This window comes from Trichosurus vulpecula, chromosome 8 (genome assembly GCF_011100635.1).
Source record: "Trichosurus vulpecula isolate mTriVul1 chromosome 8, mTriVul1.pri, whole genome shotgun sequence".
Taxonomy (NCBI): domain Eukaryota; kingdom Metazoa; phylum Chordata; class Mammalia; order Diprotodontia; family Phalangeridae; genus Trichosurus; species Trichosurus vulpecula.
This window is the reverse complement of record NC_050580.1, coordinates 142010129-142030803: the sequence shown is the minus strand read 5'-3', so window position 1 is coordinate 142030803 and position 20675 is coordinate 142010129. Positions and strand designations below refer to the sequence as shown.

The 20675-nt window shown below is 40.3% G+C and overlaps 2 protein-coding genes across 2 annotated transcripts in view; both read left to right on the top strand.

Moving 5' to 3' along the window:
* The window catches only part of TRPM1 (transient receptor potential cation channel subfamily M member 1), a 175735-nt gene that overhangs the window by 29492 nt on the left and 125568 nt on the right, over window positions 1-20675 (top strand). The window lies entirely within an intron of this gene.
* LOC118828307 (60S acidic ribosomal protein P1-like) lies at window positions 10814-11221 on the top strand. The gene has a single exon (XM_036734863.1). The coding sequence runs from the start codon at window positions 10837-10839 to the stop codon at window positions 11182-11184; it is 348 nt and encodes a 115-aa protein (XP_036590758.1). The 5' UTR covers window positions 10814-10836; the 3' UTR covers window positions 11185-11221.

Sequence of the window (20675 nt, the reverse complement as noted above, 5' to 3'; positions counted from 1 at the left end):
ACTAGAAAAACAAAGGGACTTGGCCACAGTCACACAGTTAGAAAGGGGCAGAACCCAAACTTCAGTCAATCTGAAGACTCAAGGGCCAAGGCATGTTCCCCTACTCCATGTTGCCTCACTTCAGATATGATACAGCAAATAGAAAGTACCCTTACAGCCAACTAGTCTTTCTGTCAGTGCTAACTCTCAGGCAACTAGAAGAAAAATTTAGCTTCAGGAGGTTACCTAGACCACTCTTTTTGCTGGAACTGATCTCCTTACTTAGCCAAAACTCACATCTAACTCAATAAGAAGTGAGAGCAAAATCAAATATGTACATAGCACCTAGGGTACCACTACCCCTTAGCCTAGCAGATAGGACCCCCCAAAACTACCCCAGTTTTGAGGTGCTCTGTGGATCTGCAATCACTGAAAAACAGTTCAGAAGCCCCTACCAATGAGTTTGTTTTCACTAGTCAGCCAGAGGGTAGAAAAAGTAGTTCAAAGAAAAGGCATTTAATTGAATACCTAAGAGTTGTAATAGAATAGTTTTCTCCATAAACCTAGGGTACACACTCACACAAATAATAAATAAGCCATCAGTGGGAAAACTGACAACATGTCTAGGAAATGTACATAGAGGGGTATACAAATAAGATACGTATAGCTAAAGTACAGGAATGGGGTCAACCCATGTGGGGAATACAATGTGTGCAGGGGCAACTCACACCTATGGCACCAGGGCTGCAGTATCTTCTGGTGATAACATTGGTCCATTCCCATTGATCCTGCTTCCTGCCGATCTCATGGCATTTAGTCTTTGCTAGGCAATACTCTGATGACCTTGCGGTGAATGCTGTTGGACGCCCTGCTAGCCTTATAGTTACTACTAGGCAGCATTGCTCTGCAGGTGTCTAATTGCTTCCAGGCATTGCTCCATGAGGCACAAAGTTGCAGAGTCTCTCTCTGCCGACAGCTTTGGGACCTCAGTTGGAGTTCTCAGCTGAAGTGTTACCTCCTCATAAGGAGTAGGCTCTGGCATTTCTCTTTTAGCTTAGAGCTCAGAGGCTTATGCTTCAGCTCTTTTGGTGAGGGAGGAAGATCCTCACATACCAATTCATCAAACAAAGCAAAACAAAAATCTTCAGCTACTTTTCCTCCCAGAGGGGAGGAATCAGCCAGACATCATAGTCATCTGTAAGTGGCTTTTCTCTAAAGAAGGAAAAATGCTGCCTCCAGGGGCAAGCACTTTTGAGATATATAACAATCAGTCAGTTAAATAGAGCCTGCAGTCATTTGCCTTGTTTTTGAACCTATTTTTTCCTACTCACCAGGAGTAACATCTTTCCGTACCAGGAGTCTATCTGACTTTGGTTTAGAAAGTATTTGACTTTCATGAATTGCTGATTGCTAATTTACACTCCTTCCAAATCATTTTTAGCCCCCACCTTTCAATGAATCAGCCAGGGCTATGCCAGTATTGGGCCCCACAGTTTTTCTTAAGCCCCATACCTCACCATAAGTTCCTGTGGTTTTCCATGCAAATGAAAGAGAAAGAGACTAGTACAGTGAAAAGAGTGATGGATTTGGGGTCAGAGGTCCAATCTTCCTGGCTAAACTGCCTTGATGTCTTATAGATGACTCCTAGAGCACGACTAAATTTCTTCAGCCAATTAGAACACATTTCCTGTGCAACATCACACCAGTGAAAGAGAGACAGAGAGGGAGGGAGGGAGGGAAGGAGGGAGGGAGAAAGAGAGGGAGGAGGAGGAGAGAGAGAGCTAGGAAAGCATGAATGAATAAACAAAGAAATGAAGGAATAAAGGCCTGAGACAACATTAAAAGCTTACTGCTGCTTTAAACAACTTAAACAGTTCTACAGCTTAGCTTAACTTAAGCAATTCTACAAATTTCCTTTGTCCTTTACATTGATCTCCTTCAAATAATTTCCTCCACCCTAAATAAATCAAACTGGCTTGATTCCTGCCAGAGATGAGGGACTGGAGCAACAAGCATTGATCCCTGGGAAGGGACAATATAGTCTCTTGACAAGAGACTGGTTGAATATCCTCTCTCTGTCTAGGGCTGTTTAGCTCAGTTGGGTCAGAGCCCTGTGCTAATGATGCCAAGGTCACAGTTTGCAGCCCCATGAGCTTAACTGGCTCAGATACAAATGCTGAGTCTCACACAGTGGTGAAAAGGGATCACAAAAGGCAGGGGGGGGGATAGATGAACACCAAACTCTCCACTCCCAAAGCACATGCTCAGCAGATGGCTGGTGAGTGAGAGCCTCTTTGCAGACAAGGGATGGTCTTGTTATGACTAAATTGGTCTGGCTCTGCTTTTCGTACCTACAATTGAAAGAGGGGAGATATTATTTTCACCATTTACTGTGAAAAGAAGAAAAGCCAACATCATCTGACCTTTGTTTTCCTATCTCTTTGCAGCCATCTTTAGGACTTTAAAGTGGTCTATAATGAGGTAGCTTTTGGAAATGAGAGAGGCATCCTAGGGGGATTGAATATCACCCTGTATTTTGATTGAATGTATACCAAAGTCTATTCTACCCTCAATAATTTTCAAGGAAAAAAAAGCAAAAAGGGACAGAGGAAAGAGAGTAGCAAAAGATTTCTACATGTGCTTATAGAAATCGTTTCTTTTAACAAAGGGGATATATCTATGACTGCAAAACATTAATTTGGTGGAATGAATTCTGTGATGGATTTGAAGTGAATAGTCTGTGTATTCATTTGCAGGACTGTCCTGAAAGAGGGGTGGGGCTGGGGGGAGTAGATGCCAGAGCTGGCAAGAATCACAATATACCTTATTCTTGACTAACATTTCTTACAGGTGAAAACCTAAAGGGTAAAATGAACCACAAGAGAGCCATATGTAGTCTTGTGTGGGGGCGGAATGTCAGTTATAGAACCATGTTGTCAGAAGGGACCGTTCAAATGGACACCAAGTATTGTAGAGAAATGCTCTCTAAAACACCAATGTCCCTGACCACTGGCCATCCAGATCCTGCTTAGATTTTCCCTATGATGGGGAGCTCACTACTTCACAAGAAAGTTGGTTCCATTGTTGGACAGCTCCAACTATTAGAAAGGTCTTCCATGTATTAAGTCAAATTCTGTCTCCCTTTTACTCTCCTCAATTGGTCTCTTCACTCTGCTCTCTAGAGCTCCCCAGAATGAATCTATGCCCTCTTTCAGATGATAGCTCTTTGTCTAGAGAGGCAGAGTGGTATAGCACTAGACTTGTGGACAGGCCAGACTTGGATTCACAGACACCCTTGGAACTCACTAGCTTTGTAACCCTGGCCAAGTCAGGGTCCTCATCTGTAAAATGAGAAAGTTGGACTTGATGTCTTCTAAGGACCCTTGTAGCTCTAAATCAATCAGTGAGCATTGATTAAGCATTTCCTAAGGGCCAGACACTGTGTGAAGTGCTGGGAATACGAAAAGAGGCCAAAAAACGCACCAAAAACAGTTCCTCCCTTCAAGGAACTTACAATTGGTAATCCTATGATATACTTGAAATCAGTTATCATACCTGATCCCAAATATTTTCTTCCAAGGTTTAATATCCCCATCTTCTGCCATAATGGTGAGAGGGTCAAGTGGAGATTGGTCTGGGGGGCAGTGTTAATTCAGGTGTGAATGTTCATAATCCTCAAGTCTTTTGTAGCATAAGCATGTTGAAAGCCTTTATCAAACCTTTATTAAGTGCCAAGCACTGTGCTAAGCACTTTACACATATATCTTTTGATCTTCACAATACCCCTTTGGGATAGGTATTATTATCATCCATTATATGGTTGAGGAAACTGAGGCAAACAGAGTTTAAGTGACTTGCCCACAGTCATAGTGGTAGATATGGTAGGTACCTGGGGCCACATTTGAATCCCAGCCTCCTGATCTATCTACAATGCCACTACTTGACTGCTACCTTCTTCTCCCTCACCCACTTCCTTGAGTTACTGTTGAATTAACTTCGACAGCACAATAACCCTAGCAAAGCACTGGACCCCAGGCAATTCCCCCTATTTACCATCTGTTAGGGACACTTTTCCACCCAACTATAGCTCAGTGTTTTGGTAGGATTGACCAGTTCACTTCCATAAGACAACAGCTTTGCTTGTTTTGTTCATGGAATTGAACAATTATTGGCTAATTTAAAGAATTAAGCAGCTCTTTTATTGCTTTCTCCTGGTTCTCCTCCTACCTGTCTAACCATTCCTTCACAATCTTGTTGAACTTCCTTCCCTTCTTTTCAGACTATGAGATAGAATATTTCATGCACTGTCAGACTCCATTAATGTGTTGGTTGGTATTGCCAAACTACCTTTCCCCTTCTCTTTTTACAACTGTTTGTTATAAGGGTGACTCACTGGGTGGGGAGGAGCAGATATATTACAAAATGAAGGTGATATAAAAACAAAAATATATCAATAAGGTTTTTTGAAAAGGAAAAAAATCATTTGCTGAATCATTACTCATCTCTTGATCCTTTAATGTGGGTGTGGCCTAGGATTCTGTATTGTCTCTCCATATTCCCTCTCTTAGTGATATAATCTACTCCCTTGGATTCAAGTAGCATCCATAAAATAAACTCTCAAATCTATATCCAGTTCCAATTTCTCATCCAAATTCCAGTATCACATCTCCAATGGTGTGTAGGATATCTCAGGCATCCCTACGTATGTAAAATACATACATCCAAAAGAGAATCCATTATCTTCTCCCCAATTTTACTCTGTTTCCAAATTTCCCTATTTCTGTTGAGGGCACCACCATAATCTAGTCACCCGGCAGTTGATAACCCTGAGGGCAATCATTGGCCGAGTCTTCTTAATTTTATTTCTACAACCTCTCTAGCATCCTTCTCTCCACCCATGTAACCATCATTTTTTCCTCTGTTAGTTCTAGGCCATTAAAAGGCTGGTAATAGTTTACTATTTTCTCCAGCTATAAAACAGGGGTAATCAAACCTGTCATTCATCATAAGGATAGGATGAGGATTAATAAGAAATCCTTCAACTCCAAGCCGGGGCCTCTGACCACTGGACTTGAACCTCAGACGATATTAATGTTGTCAATGTTGTTCATGCTATTTGATTGGACTTGTGGCTTCACTGGTCTACAGAACTACCATGAGGAAATTCCCTCTCCCAATGCAAGAACTGTGCCTGCTCTGAAACTTACAGTCTTAGAGAGTTTCATGAGGCCCTGAAAGGTTAAAAGTCATCTTGAGGGGATTAAGTAGCTCATTACATATATAATGTAATACCATGCATGTTCTTCAGTGACAGGCTAATTCATTTCCTGGATTCAATGGTTCCATGTTCTTAGTCTTTTACATAATGTGTAATTACCAGATGATTATGGGAAATTATGGGACAAATTAGAGCAGATTTGTTCCTTCCTTGTTTTTAAATAATCAACTCAAGGTTTTGGGGAATACATTAATAAATATGGATTATTAGAGGATAGAATGCTAAGAGCCTTGGAGTCAGACAGACCTGGACTCAAATCCCTGTCTCTGATGCTATGACCATGGACAAATCACTTTACTCTGTGTGTAGTTTGGGCAGTGCCTATTCACCAACACAGACCAGTTCTGGTCAAGAGCTACATTTGTGGAGGGAGAGGTGTCAGACACGCAGATACCTGACCCAGATTCAAATGTAATTGAGAATATTGAACAAAATAAATTAAAATACAATAAAACATAGATAATATTACATTTTAAAACTAAGTCAACGTGCAGCCTGCAGAGATCCATATGTATTAAATCAGTGGCCCCTGTTTCTATTTGAGCTTGACACCATTGCTCTAAACTGACCAAATCATGGAGCCCTCTGAATTTGAGCAAATTACTACAACCACCTAGCTTACATGATTTGCCAAATTTTACTTTCTCATGTGGCAAACTTTGATGTTTATCTTGTCTAACTGGTCTTTACTCCCTTTATCATAAATTGTCAATGCCTTATTTGGTGACTAGTTCAATGGTTCTAAAAAAAAACCTCATATGTCTGAATAATTTCTTCCCCACAGTGCGGATATTGTGCCCTGGATTTATCACTTGCTAGCCCCATGACCTTAGAGAAGTCACCTTATCATCTAAGTTTCAATTTCCTCCTCTATAAAACGGGGATAATCACATTTGCCTATTTACCTCATGGGTCTACTGTGAGGAAAACCTTAAAGTGCTATAGAAATGAGTTAGGGATTACTAACATCAATATTAATAATAAGTGACTGAAACAATCAACTCAAAGTTTTAGGGATAATAAACACAAAGGGCCAATATGGTACAATGGACAGAAGACTAGTCTCAGGGTCAGGAAGACCTGGGTTCAAGTTCTTCGTGTGACACAAAAAGGATGGACAAGTCACTTCAGGCTCATAGTCCCAAGCAACTTTATGGGATTATAAGTAGTAGAGAAGGTGCTGATATGTATTGGTATAAGAAGTTCCTTGCCAACAATTCCACACACCAATTAAATTTTGGGTCCAGTTTAAAAAAAAGTTTTAATTATTTTGAAATTTCTTTGGCTCTCTACTAGTCTAGCCCTGGTTGACGAATTCTCTCTCTCTCTCTCTCTCTCTCTCTCTCTCTCTCTCTCTCTCTCTCTCTCTCTCCCTCTCTCTCTTAGCATCTTTACAAAAGGAGTGTCATAACCACAGTGCCCATAGGAGGGCACCAAAGGCAAACTTTACTCTGAAATTTGGCCAGGTGCAGGCCAGATTTCCAAGTCTTGTTATTTTGACCAGGTTATGCCACACCTGGCATCTGAGGCCACAGAAAGTAAGAAAAATACTTGCTATTTAAAGGGAAGGCTGACCAGCAGAGCCACCATCCTTATCCATAGACAGTGTTGGGTTAGCAATGCCACTAATGCCCTGGCTCCACCTACAGAAACTAGAATATTGCTTTGCCTAGATGGGCTCCTATCCCACCATGAGAAGAATCACAGAAAAACCCAGACTCTGGGGCAGATTCAACTGCCTCAGTGACCAAGTGTCATTGACCTGGGCTTTTGCTCAGTCCATCGTAGTTCTGGCCTTTTGACTCTAAGCCTGGGCCTCTGACCACTTGCCTTGAACCTCAAATAACATAATTACTTTACTTTGTTAACCAGACCTGCAATTTCATTGGTATGCAGGGGTGGAGAACGTGTGGCCTCGAGGCCACATATGACAGGGCCACACTTGAAGACCTCAAGAGCCACATGTGGCCCTGAGACCATAGGTTCCCAACCCCTGGAGAGAGCTCTCCATGAAGGAATTCCCTCTCCCCATGCAAGATCTGTACCTGCTGTGAAACTTCCCCTCTTAGTTCCTGGGGCCCAGAGAGGCTAAATGATTTACTTATAGTCACATAGCTATCCTGTGTCTGAGGAAGGACTCGAACCCAGTTCTTCCTGATTCCAAGGCCAGCTCTCTATCAATGAATCCATTATAAAAAGCTAAATAAAAACTTACATTGACATAGAGCATTACCATGTACAACATCTCTTTTGTACAGCCCTGTGATATAAGCAGTTTAAGCATTATTATCTTCCATTAACTCCACCCTTCTTTTGACCACACTGTAGCTCAGGGTCACCTGAGATAGGTCATATCAACACAATAGGCTTTAGATCTGAAAGGGACCTTACAGATCACCTCATCCAATTCCCTTGTTTGGCAGATGAAGAAATGGGCTCAAAGAGGTTGGGGAACTTGCAGAAGTCACACAGCTCAGTAGGGAACAGTAGGATGAGAATCAGGGCCCTGGCCCCACAATTACCATGCTTCCAACTGAGTATTCCTATCCCAGAGAGGAAGATTTTGAGGTTGAGATGTTAAGTGACCTTCCCAGTGACACACAGGGCAACTAAGTGGTGCAGTGGATAGAGCGTTGGACCTGGAGTCAAGAAGACTCATCTTCCTGAGTTCAAATCTGGCCTCAAGCATTAACTAGCTATGTGACCCTGCCTCAGTTTCCTCATCTGTAAAATGAGCTGGAGAGGAAACCACTCCAGTATCTTTGCCAAGAAAACCCCAAATGGGGTCACGAAGAGTCAGATACAGCTGAACAACAACAAAATGACACACAGCTCCTAAGTAACCACACCAGGACAAACTCAGGTCTGGTTAAGCCAAACTCAGAGTTCTTTCCACTACATTCTACTCCCTCATTCATTCTATTCTGTCATGGCTCCCCCACCCTTTACCTACTTTTCTTCTCTGATATTGATTTTAACTGATATTAATTCTACTCTTATGTTAATTGAATTTAAAAATGGATTTGAATGGAATTGATTGCTAATTCCTGATCTGCAGGCTTGCCTTACTCTCTGTTGCTGCCATGCTAGCCCTGGGGACTTTCAGGACTCTCCTAGACCCGGCTCCCTGGCCTAACTGGCTGCTCTTAAGGCTGTGCCCTGACAATAATAAAAATCAAAGAATCTCAGCATTGGAAAAGATTGAAGAACTCCGATCAATTCAGTGACCAGTTAGGATTCCAGGCAGTTATGTTATTCATCTCCTGACAGAGACATGAGGGACTCAAGGAGCAGACACATTTTTTGGACATGGCCAATGGGGAAATTTATTTTGCTTGACTGTATTTATTTGTTACAAGGGTTTTCTTTTCTTTCTTTTTTTAATTGGGAGCGTGTTGGGGAGAGAAAATAAATGCTTGTTCATTTTTTTAAAGTAAAATAAAGTAAAATTTACATTTAAAAAAAGTGCCCAGAGCCCATCTGGTCTAACCCATACCTGAACAGGAAACCATTCTATGATAAGTGGCCTAGCCTCTGCTTAAAGATCTGCAATGAAGATGAAATCACTACTTCTTGAGTCAGCCCATTTCTACTTCCAGATAGCTCAACTTCTACCTATCACTCCCACTTCTGTTTTTCTGTGGCCAAGCAGAACCTAACCTGTTTTTGAGGGGCCAAGCAGAAATGTAATGGGGGAGTGACATTCAATACGTGAAGATAGTTATCATCTCATCCCCGCCAGCCTCAGTCTTTTTTCTCTATTCTGTGACAATTAAATTGAGCTAGTTTCCTCAAACAGTCCTCAAATTGATCTTGAGGCCCTTCACAATGCTAATTGCCATCCTCTGGGCACTCTTAATTTTATCAATGTTCTTTTTAAAATGTGGTGCCTAGAATTGAACCCAGGGTGATGTGAGTTTATAGTCTGGAGCAGACTATGGTTCAGGTATCACTTCCCTCATCCGGGAGGCTGTGTCTCTCTGAGTTTCATCTAACATTACATTAGCTCTTTTGGTTACTGTTACATATTATTGATTCATATTGAGTTTTCAGTCTAAACCCCCACATCTCTTTCAGCTTAAGTGCTATCTAGCCATACCTAAAGTATTTCTGAAGTTGATTTTTTTAAATAAGCCAAGCATAAGACTTTATATTCATCTATATTAAATGTCTTGTTAGATTTGGATTAATGTTTTCTAAAGATCTTTTTTGCATAATAGCTGTCACCAAAAATACTAGCCATCCCTTCAATCTTTGTGTAGTCTACAAAAATGTTAGCATACAGAACCAAACTCTACTAGAGACTTTCTTCCACATTGATGTCAAGCCATTACCCAATAACTAACATCTCTTGGTTTTGGTCATTCATCTTGTTCTGTATTCACCTAACTAGCTGTTAAACTTAACAAACAGCCCATCACTCCAAGAGAGACTGTCAAATGTTTTTCAGAGGCAATTTCCAAAGTCTAGCTCACCAGTCGCATAAGACTGTTTACAACCCAAACTTCCTTCAAGACATACTATGTGTATAATCTTTTGTTCAGGCCCTCATGATAAACGTAACATCTTCGTGAAGAGAAACAAAAATTTAGATAAACAGCTAAAAACTGAAACAAATGGATTTCATCAATGTGGCATTGTTAATGATAAAATATGCTGACTGAACTTAGAAGTCACTGGACCTGGGTCCATGTCCCAGTTCTACCACTGACTAGCTGTACAGCATTGGGCCAGTCACTTAAACTCCCTGAGCCTGTTTCCTCATCTACAAAACAGGGATAATAATTCTCATACTATTTATCTCACACACTTGTGATGAAAGATCTTTGTGAACCATAAAACTCTTTATAAATGTAAGCTATTATCATTCCTTAGTTGAGGGCATACGTTGTTAGTGTCTTGGTTCTCAAGAAGCCACATGATCCCAGGCTCCAAAGGCTTTTGGCTCTAATTAGGAACTTGATCAAAGCTTTAAGAAACAAGCTAAGAAAGGGAAGCTAAGAAAGGAATACTTTGCATCCATCCAAAGACAAAAAGAATGTCTCATAAGGAAAAACAAATTGTTTATTAAATTGGGAAAGAGAATCAACCCATTTCACATTCTGATTTATGTTTCCTTGGTCAGGTAAGCTTTCTTAGCCACTCTGTTATCCACTTACCCCTCTCCACAAAGTTGGAACTGCATAAAACTAGATATAAGTTAATGTTTGGAGGAGATATTTACAGAATTGATACTGGGGCATATTTTATAGCTGAGGCTTTGGTATAGTACTTTGGTATTGCAACATCAGCACTTACGGTATGCTCTTGACCAGTAGTGTCAAACTTAGACAGAAACAGGGGCCTCTGAACTCTTCATAAGGATCTGTGTGGGTGCATATTGACTTAGAAAACCATGTATTAGTATTATCCATATTTTGTTGTATTCTTTTATTTTGTTAAATATTTACCAATTAGCTCTTCAGTTGTCTGTAAGGTGCTCAGTTCTTCTTCGGAAGCTAAGGCCGCGTTGAGGTGACCCCTCACATCAGCTGGCGACTAGCACCACTACAAACAAGTCTCCTCATCCATCCGCTGAAATGGCCGTCTCCGAGCTCGCTTGCATCTACTCCGCCCTCATCCTTCACGACGATGAGGTTACGGTCACGGAGGATAAAATCAATGCCCTCATTAAAGCAGCAGGTGTAAATGTTGAACCATTCTGGCCTGGATTATTTGCAAAGGCCCTGTCCAACGTAAACATTGCAAGCCTCATCTGCGATGTAGGAGTTGGTGGACCTGCCCCAGCAGCTGGTGGTGCTGCCCCTGCTGGAGGGGCTGCTCCTGCTAGCACAGCTGCCCCAGCTGAGGAGAAGAAGAAAGAGGAAGCAAAAAAGGAAGAGTCCGAGGAGTCCGATGATGACATGGGCTTTGGTCTGTTTGACTAGATAATTTTTTGTAACATTAAATAAAAAGCTTGACTCAACTAAAAAAAATATTTACCAATTAAATTTTAATCTGGTTTGGGCCATATTGGGGAGTGTTATTGGCTGTATGTTTGACACTTCTGTTTTTAACTATCTCTAATAGGTTAAGTTATTGATTGTCTTCACCCACCACTTTCATCATGTCCCTCTCCTGCTGATGTATAGTCACTAATGTTATCCATTGTATAAAATTCAAACTGTCACCTGACCTTTAGGATTTCCATCAATTGCCTTCTAATTCTGCCTGACACCATTCCTAATTTGACATTAACCTCATTTATTGTTATTCTCCAAAATGGTGGCTTGGCTCAGGCCAAACAACTTTCTCTTTTACTACCAAAGATATAGAAGGATAGATAGATAGACAGACAGATAGATAGATAGATAGATAGATAGATGATAGACAGATATATAGGCAGATAGATATAGATATATACATATGTGTGTATATCGTCTTCATTTCTCTCTCTGAGCTTCTGTAGATCAATCAATCAATCCAAAAGCATCTAATATGGATCAATGATCTACTAGATATTTAGGATACAAAGATGAAACAGTCCCTGCCCTCAGGTAATTTATATTCTATTAAAAAAGAAATATATATCCGTCAATCAATAAACATTTACAAAGCACCTAATACACATACATATGTGCTGGATATATATGAACTGGAGTGTGGAGGGCATATATGTATGTATGTATGTATGTATATATACACACATACGTAAATGAATATATGTACCTACCCATTCCATATATATCCTATATATATGTATACATATATATACACATATATGTGCACATGTATGTGTACACACACACACACACACCAAATACAATATAATTTTGGGAGTGATTGCCAATAGCCTGAGAGATCAGGAAAGGCTTTTTATAGAATTTGAGCTAATAGCTCAATAGGTAATAGCATTTGAGGCATGCTTTGAAGGAAGCTAGGGAATTCTAAGAGCTGGAGTTTAAGAAGGAGTGCCTTCCAGGTATGGGAGATGGCTTACACAAAGGCAGGGGGAGCTGCTTAGCTGGATGCCTTCCCCCAGGCCTGGGGGTTGGAGCTCTCCTCTGCTACTAACTTCATGACCTTGGGAAGGCTGTTTTACCTCTTCAGACCTCAGTTCCTACTCTGTAAAACAAGGGAGTTGGAGTGAATGATCTCTAAGATCTCTTTCAGTTGTAAATCCTGTGAACCCCTGCACCTTATTTAAATTACACTGTGTTTGGGAAGCTTTCTGTGACTAATCGCTGTACTACAGAGCCTTCAAATTGACTGATTTGAAAGTCCCCCATCTTCCTCCTTGTACTGGCAAACTGAGAAATGGAGAGGAAAGGTAGGAGGAGAAAAAGCAAAGGGAAAGACTAGAATCTGAATAACCTGCAAACTGAATTATTACCCCCTGAAGACCACATATTGGCTGCAACACACTTCCAAGATAATTAAGTTAGAGAGAAACTGTAATTTGCTTCCCTTGCCCCAACCCACAATTCCTCTTCTGCAAAGCTCCTGTCCTGCTGGCCTCACTACAATCTCATCCCCACATTCTTTGGCAGACTCAGGGTGAAAACCGTTCATTAAGGCAACACCTGTAACAGCTGTGGCATCCTAGGCTCTGCTCAAGGCAGACTGAAAATGGGTCTTGTGATTTTTCTGCTAAGCCTGAGCCTCCCCTAAAAGAGAAATCAGGCACAGCAGCTAATCTCTCCCGTGACATTCCAGCCTCAGCCACTCAGGTAAGGGCACTGGAGAAACCCTGTGGTTTTTCCTTTCAACTTAGAAAGTTATTCTCCTCTGCCAGGAAGAGGCCTTTGAATTTGATCTTTCTTCCTTTAGCAGTTAGTTTTCTTTCCTGCAAGAAGGTTATTTTTATGATCCAACTAGAAATAGAAAAGCAATCCATTGTAATCAGAAGAGATGCCATTTTCTGCTATTTTAAAAAATGGTTTTAAAAATCAGTTACCAACTCCTAACATTGGTTTCTGCATTGAACTAAGAGAAAAAAGGATAAGGGTGCAGGGCAGATGCTAAAGGTCTTTATTTAACATTAGAGCTATCATTTGGTTTTCATAAAATGATTTTTCAAAAGCTGTTCTTTGGCTTGGGTGTGAGTTGCATTGCTCCCTAGGAGTCAAGCCAAGGGAACTGACAAAAATTAAACATGTGAAAGTTTTAGCCTAGATTTCATGAGCTCATCTCATCAAATGCAAGCTATTATTGTTACGGTCAGCTGGTTTCAATTACCACCATGTACAAATCTTCAGGACCCCTCTCTTGAGACAACCCACCACCATTTAAAACTCATCACACTAGAACATCAGTGCAAGGCACAGCATAACCAACAGGGATATCCTATGGCATGGACTTCAAGACTCAAATTCTATCCTTGCCTCTGGTTTATTTCAAAATCAAAGCTCATTATCTTCAAACCTAAACATCCTTCCCAAATTCTAACAGGACTAAGGCTTAACAGGTCTCTTTGAGAAGGTAAAGACCTGAAGGAAGGATTCTAGGATGTTGGAGAGAGTAATGGTGGTGGCCTGAGTGGAGAACAAAAGGAATGGCAAAGTAAATGAACCAGACAATAATCCTGAATAAATGCTTGGTTTTAGATCAAACTTAAAGGTAAAGGGACTTCAGCATGTAGCATGGCTGTCCCCACAGGTAGTATCTGTCATGTGTGGCTCACAGGGTGGCTAGAAAAGATATCTCTAGCATTTCCTCTTCCTGCCCTTTTCCAGGCAGATAGGTGGCACAGTGGATAGAGCACTGAGCCTGGAAACAGGAAGACTCATCTTCTTGAGTTCAAATCCAGCCTCAGACACTTATTTGCTTCGTGACCCTGGGCAAGTGACTTAGTCCTGTTTGCCTCAGTTTCCTCATCTGCCAATGAACTGGAGAAGGAAACGGCAAACCACTCCAGTATCTCTGCCAAGAAGAGGTCGTGAAGAGTTGGACACAACTGAAAACAACTAAACAACAACCACAAAACTCTTCTCCAAGGGGGACTTTGATTCGTGCCAGGAAGGAAAGAAATAGATTGGGGCCAGAGGCTGGCTACTCTATCCTCCTCAGAGAGGAGGAGTACCAGGATAGAATTTTATCTACCTGCTCCTCATATTATTAGTCTAGGGCAGAGGTGTCAAATATATAACCTGCAGGCTTCATGCAGCTCACAACACTCCTAAGCAAAGCCTAAACCAGGTCAAAATGTAATTGAGAACTGTTTAACAAAATATACAATAAAATATAGATAATGTTAATATGTGGTTTTCTAAGTCAATACACACATATTGGGATCCTTATGTACTGTCCAGTGGCCTCTGTTTCTATTTGAGTTTGACAGCACTGGTCTAAGGAATATAGTTTTCAGGTTCGAGCTAAACTTCTGGTTCCACAATGAACACACATAGAAAGTAGCAAATAAACCCATTTATCCAAGTCAAGAGCCAAACAGAAATCAAAGAAAGTATACACACACACACACACACACACACACACACACACACAAACAATACAGACAGAAGTAGCTCTACCACTGGGAGTGAAATATCTCAGTTCAACCAATAGAGAGAATTAGGGAAGATTCCCTAATCTCTAGTGTAGCAAGCTGAGAATAAGGACATGATCGAAGTTCTACCTGTTGGCTTCTTCCCAAAGTCTTTCTCTCCCTTCAGCAACCTGAAGACAGGTTGATATCACCCATCTTCTCTTTTGAAGCTGGAAGCCAAAAGCCCAGAAAATGAAGAGCTTTGATTTTTCTTCTCTCCTGCTTTTACTGATGCCACCTTGCCCCTCCCTCAGATATGAGGCATTGATCTCCACCAATGATGAGAAAGTCCCATAGCAATGGTCTTTGGGGCTCAGGATACAGGCACATTTTGATAGGAAAAAAAGCCTTAAATATGAAAGGGCTTGTGTTTAAATCCTGACTCTTCCACTTACTGGTTGAATGATCTTGGTTAATTTTTCTGTGCTCCATTTACCTCATCTCTAAAATGAGAATGATAATTATTCCACTGCCCATGTAACAAGATTGTTGTAAGGAAAATGCTTTGTAAACATCAAAGTGCTATGGAAAGATGAGTAATCTTATTTACCATCCAGGACAAGAGGGAATTCAGTAATAGGTATGTTTGGTTACTTGTGTCATGAAATCAGAGGCAAAAGCAGGTTTTTGTTTCTTTGTTTTTTTTACTAATAGGGTCCCAGAAACAAATATAGAGCCCATAAAAGTAACTGGAGGTTTATAGGAGTAAGTAACTGGAAGTGTGTAGGACTTTCACCTGAGACTCAGTGTCACCAAATGGCATAATGCCCCAAAATATGCCGGTGTAATTACAGCTGTGTCTAAAGTTTGTTTTTATCTTTTTGGTTGGTGCATGAAAACATAGCCTAGAATGTGAAGATCCAGCAAAGGAGACTGAGGTCCTCCTCAGCCAGAGAAACAGAAGAAGAGCCAAGAGAGAATAGTGTTGTTGAAGTTTAAGGGAGGAGAAAGTCTTCAGGAGGAGACCTTAATAAGAATATTTCCTATGGCATCTATATTCTTATTCACTAACTCCTTCCCCACTACTTACAAATATGCCCTAGTTTCTCTTGTCTTTTTTTTTTAAACTTCATGTTATCCTATCATTTCATTAAGCTATGGTCCTTTATATCATTGCTCTTTCCTAGCCAAAGTCCTAGAAAAGATTTTCTACCCTTCTTGCCTTCATTTACTTACTTAGGACTCATTCCTCAGCCTCTTGCATGTTGCTTACCAAGTTCAAACACTTGACAGAAATTATTCTCTTCAAGGTTACTGGTGATTCATTAATTGATAAATGCAACGGCGCCTTCTCCTTTCATTCTCATCCTCTTTAGTTGCTCTCCATCTTTTGACATTATCAACCACATTCTCCTCCTGGATGCTTCTTCTTTCCTTGGCGATGCTGCTCTTTTGGTTCTCCTCCTACCTGTCTGACTTGTCCATCTTAGTCTCTTTGGCTCAATCATCTTCCTCTGCCCGCTAAGAGCAGACATTCCCCAAAACTCCATCCTGAGCACTTTTCTCTCTACATTCTCTACCTATCTAGTACATTTTGGGAAGGAATCTTTTGGGGATTTGGGTTGGACTAGGTAACTACTGAGGGCCCTTCTAACTCCAAAAGTCTGTGATTCTATGATATTCATATATAACATTTATATAAGTAGAATATAAGCTCCTTAAAGTCAGGGACCATTTTATTTTTTATTTCAGAACCTCTAGACCCTAACACAATGTTTTGTATTTAGTAGTTGCTTGATAAGTATTTGTTGAATTAAATTAAAAGATAACTAAAGAATGTTCCCTTTTAAAGGCATATCATGCTCTCGAAAAGATGAAATAGAAAATACGAAAGGGAAAAAATTCATTGACAGCTGAAATTGTAGTTGAAATTGTACATGATATAAACACAGAGTTGCTTAAAATAAACAAGACAAGTTCTAGGGAAGTGCCTGGGACCAATAATGGTAAACAAGCAAGGAACAGCTGCAATTCATTAAAAGTGACAATATCAACCTTTGCCAAGCTGTGGCCGCAGACACTCAACCATTAGTATGGAAAGAGCAAAGAAATGGGACCAAGATTAGAGTGATCCCCAAGGACAGGAGAAAGGTGTGAGAGAATACAAGTATGAGTCCTTCATATCGTTTTTCATGCTGAAGATGAGATCAAAGGAAAATCCACGAAGTTGTACGGACTTACAAGCTGAACTTTCTCTGTGTGGTCACATTTGATTTGAATATTACACAGCATGTAACAGCCTGGTGAAAATACAAGGGGCAGTAATGCAGGAACAAAGCTCACCATCCCTGCTAACCCTGCTGGGATGCTCAGAGACAGCGATAGATGAAAGATTAAAGATCAAAGTGGATAATTTATTTGGATTTCAGAATCATTTCTATAGATGGAGAGATCCCATGAAGTCGACCAACAGAGAGAAGGGAGGACACTTGTCTTTTCAAACCTGTGAAAATGGACAATACATTCCCATTTATGCAGAATCCAAACAAGAAGGAAGTTATAATGCTTACTATAGCTATACCTATGTAATTGTTTTAGCTTATAGCTGATTCTATAAAAACAAAATGCTTGCTGCATTGCTATTCCAAAGAACCTGGCGTTTATCACATTAATACTAGAGAGGCAACACGGTATAGTGAATAGGGTGCTGCCCTGGGAAATTGGAATATCTCAGTTCAAATCCTGCCCGCTGTCACAGAGCCAGTAAGTGTCAGGGCTATTCCTTAACCTTTCCAAGCCTCAATTTCTTTATCTAGCAAAATAAAAACAAAATAATGTCTACACATAGCATGGGATTGTTGTGAGGATCAAATGAGATAATATATGTAAAGTGTTTGGGAGACCTTCAAGTAGTCTATTAATATAAGTTATTATTATGTGAAGACAAATCACCAACTAAATTATGTTCCCTGTAATGTTAGTCTCAAGTGTATTTTGTTATATTTCTATTTTTTGAAAATGTAGCAATCTACGTACAGTTTTTGTTCTTCTTGTTGCTTAGTTATTTTTAGTCCTGTCTGATTCTTTGTGTCCCCATTTGGGTTTTTTTTTTTTGTCAAAGATACTGGAATGTTTGCCATTTCCTTCTCCAGATCATTTTCCAGTGAAGAAAGTGAGGCAAACAGGGTTAAGTGACTTGCCCAGGGTCACATAGCTAGGAAGTGTCTGAGAGCAGATTTGAACTCAGCAAGAGGAGTCTTCCTGACTCCAGGCCCAGCACTCTCTCTAGCACCTCCTAGTACCCAGCTATGTATAGTATGTGTGTATATATAGATATGTATGTATGTATATGTACGTATATATCTATATACACACATATGTACATATATAGTATACATAGTATACATAGTATCTAGTGTACATATATAGTTTATATATAGCTATGTATAGCTATGTCTAGTTTATATGATAATAATAATAGTAGCTGTCATTTATATAGCACATACTATGTGTGAGGCACTGTGCTATAAACTCTTTACAATTATTATCGCATTTGATCATCAAAAAAACCTTGAGAGGAAGGTACTATTACTATCCCCATCTTACAGACAAGCAAATTTGAGGCAAACACAGGCTAAGTGACTTGCCCAAGGTTACACAACTGGTCCACATCTAAGGCTAGATTTGAACTTCCTGACTCCAGGTCTGGCACTCTATCACTGCGGCACCTAGCTGCCCCAGGGTTACATAACCCTTGGGTAATCAACATTGTAGATTAACTGCCACTCCACTATTACGGATAAATAGGAGATTATTTTTAAACTATGTAATTTCTTTTGTATTAGGGCACCAACTAACATACAATCTTCCCCTTATGAAAACGCCATTAAAGGAATACATGGCTAGATGATTTTTTTATTTCATCTCTACTCTTGGAAAATGTGCAAAATTCAATTTCTATCCTTAAAGAGAAGTTTATATACAGATCATAAGATCCCAGATTTAGAAGTGAAGAGACTTTAGGGATCATCTGATCTAGCCTTCTCATTGTACAGGGCGTTCCTAAAGTCTGGACACATAGGCAAAAATGCATATTTTCAAGAAATGAAATGAATGAAATTTTCAACATTTTATTTAATTGGAATATTAACAGATAACATCTTCAATATGATTTCCATCATTTGTGATGCAAAGGCTGATGCGCTTTGCAAGATTCACGTAAACTCGATGCAATAACTCCACGTTGCCGTCAATTTTAGCACATTTACTCTTTATGCATTCAATCAAGTGTGTTGCATCTGTGATTTTTATTGAGTACACCTTCTCTTTTAGCATACCCCAGAAAAAGAAGTCAAGGTGGCTAAGGTCTGTTAATATTCCAAATATTTCAAAATATGAATTTTTGCCTATGAATCCAGACTTTAGGGACACCCTGTACAAGTGAGGAAACTGAGGCCCATAGAAAGTGAATGACTTTCCCAATAGGAAGCAGGAAACAGGCCCTTTTCCACAGAGCTTACAAACCAAGTCATAGACAGGTCACAGTCTTCCTTGGTGGAGAGTGTTTCCATACCAGGATTCTCTTCCACTGATGAAATCATGGATCCTTTACGTATTTATATTGCAAGGCACTAAACTGGGAATACAAATGGAGAAAATATGGAGCTTTAGGATTAGCATTGTACTTTCCTAATGACAATTCAGTGAAATACTCCATAAAAGCATTATCAACCCCATTTGACAGATGAGAAAACTAATATTCAGAGAGGGTAAGGCATGTCCAGGCTCATAGAGGGAAAGGGGAAGGGAACAAGCATCTATTAAGTGCCTACTATGTGCCAGATTCTGTGCTAAGTGCTTTCAAATATTATCTCATTTGACTCTTCACAGCAGCCCTTTGAGGTAGCTGCTTGCTATCATTATCCCCATTTTACAAATGAGGAAACTGAGGCAGACAGAGATTAACTGACTTGTCCAGGGTCACACAGTGAGGGTGTGAGACCCAATTTGAAGTCAGGTCTTCCTTAAGCCAGAACCCACATTCTAACCACTGCACTACTAGCTAATACTTAGAGCTAGAAAGTATCCCAGCCGGGACTCACATGCAGTTTTCTTTTACTCTAAGGTCAGTTATTTTTGTACCACACTATGTTAATTATCCAGGAGAATGGTGTTGTAGGGTGTAGGCCTGCCTCTGGAAGTCAGAGGCTCTGGGTTCAAATCCCACCTCTGATGTTTACCACTTGTACCTTATTGGGTAGGTCACTTAATCTCCCCGGGCCTCGGTTCACCCTTATATAAAATAATTGGATTGGGCAAGATGGTTTCTCAGGCCCCTTCCGACTCTAAATCTGTGATTCTTCACCAAACACAGACTTGGTTTGTAAGTACTATGGAGGTGAACTTATTACCTGCTTCATACTGGGAAAGTAACTTAAGTGCCATGAGCCTCAGTTTCCTCACCGTAAGATGAGAAGGCTGGACTAGACAATCCCTACTTTCAAGGAGTTTGAAATCTAGGCTGCCCTGTATAAGTTATATTTTCATTGTGGGTCAAAATGAATACATTTCAAAATCATACTCATTATGAACTCAGGGTTAATTGCAATATGGAAGGGGGGAGGGAAGCGTACATTTTTAAAGGAGGAGATGATGAGGCTTATGGAAATGACTTTGGACGTCAGATGCAGACAAAAGGAGCTAGCCTCTCCAGAGACGTGAACTGAAACATAGACACAGATGTGAACAAGAGTGTGTTCTAAATAAGTCATTGCGATTCCAACAAGAATTCTCTCCCATTCAGTGGAGAAGGGCAGGCTTTCACAGTCTTGGGCATGCTGTTCTTTATATCATGTGGGAGACATCTGGGTTACCATTTGTGAATCCTATGACTTTCGTTGTTGTTATTGTTAAGTCATTTCAGCCGTGTCCAATTCTCCGCGACCCCATTTGGGG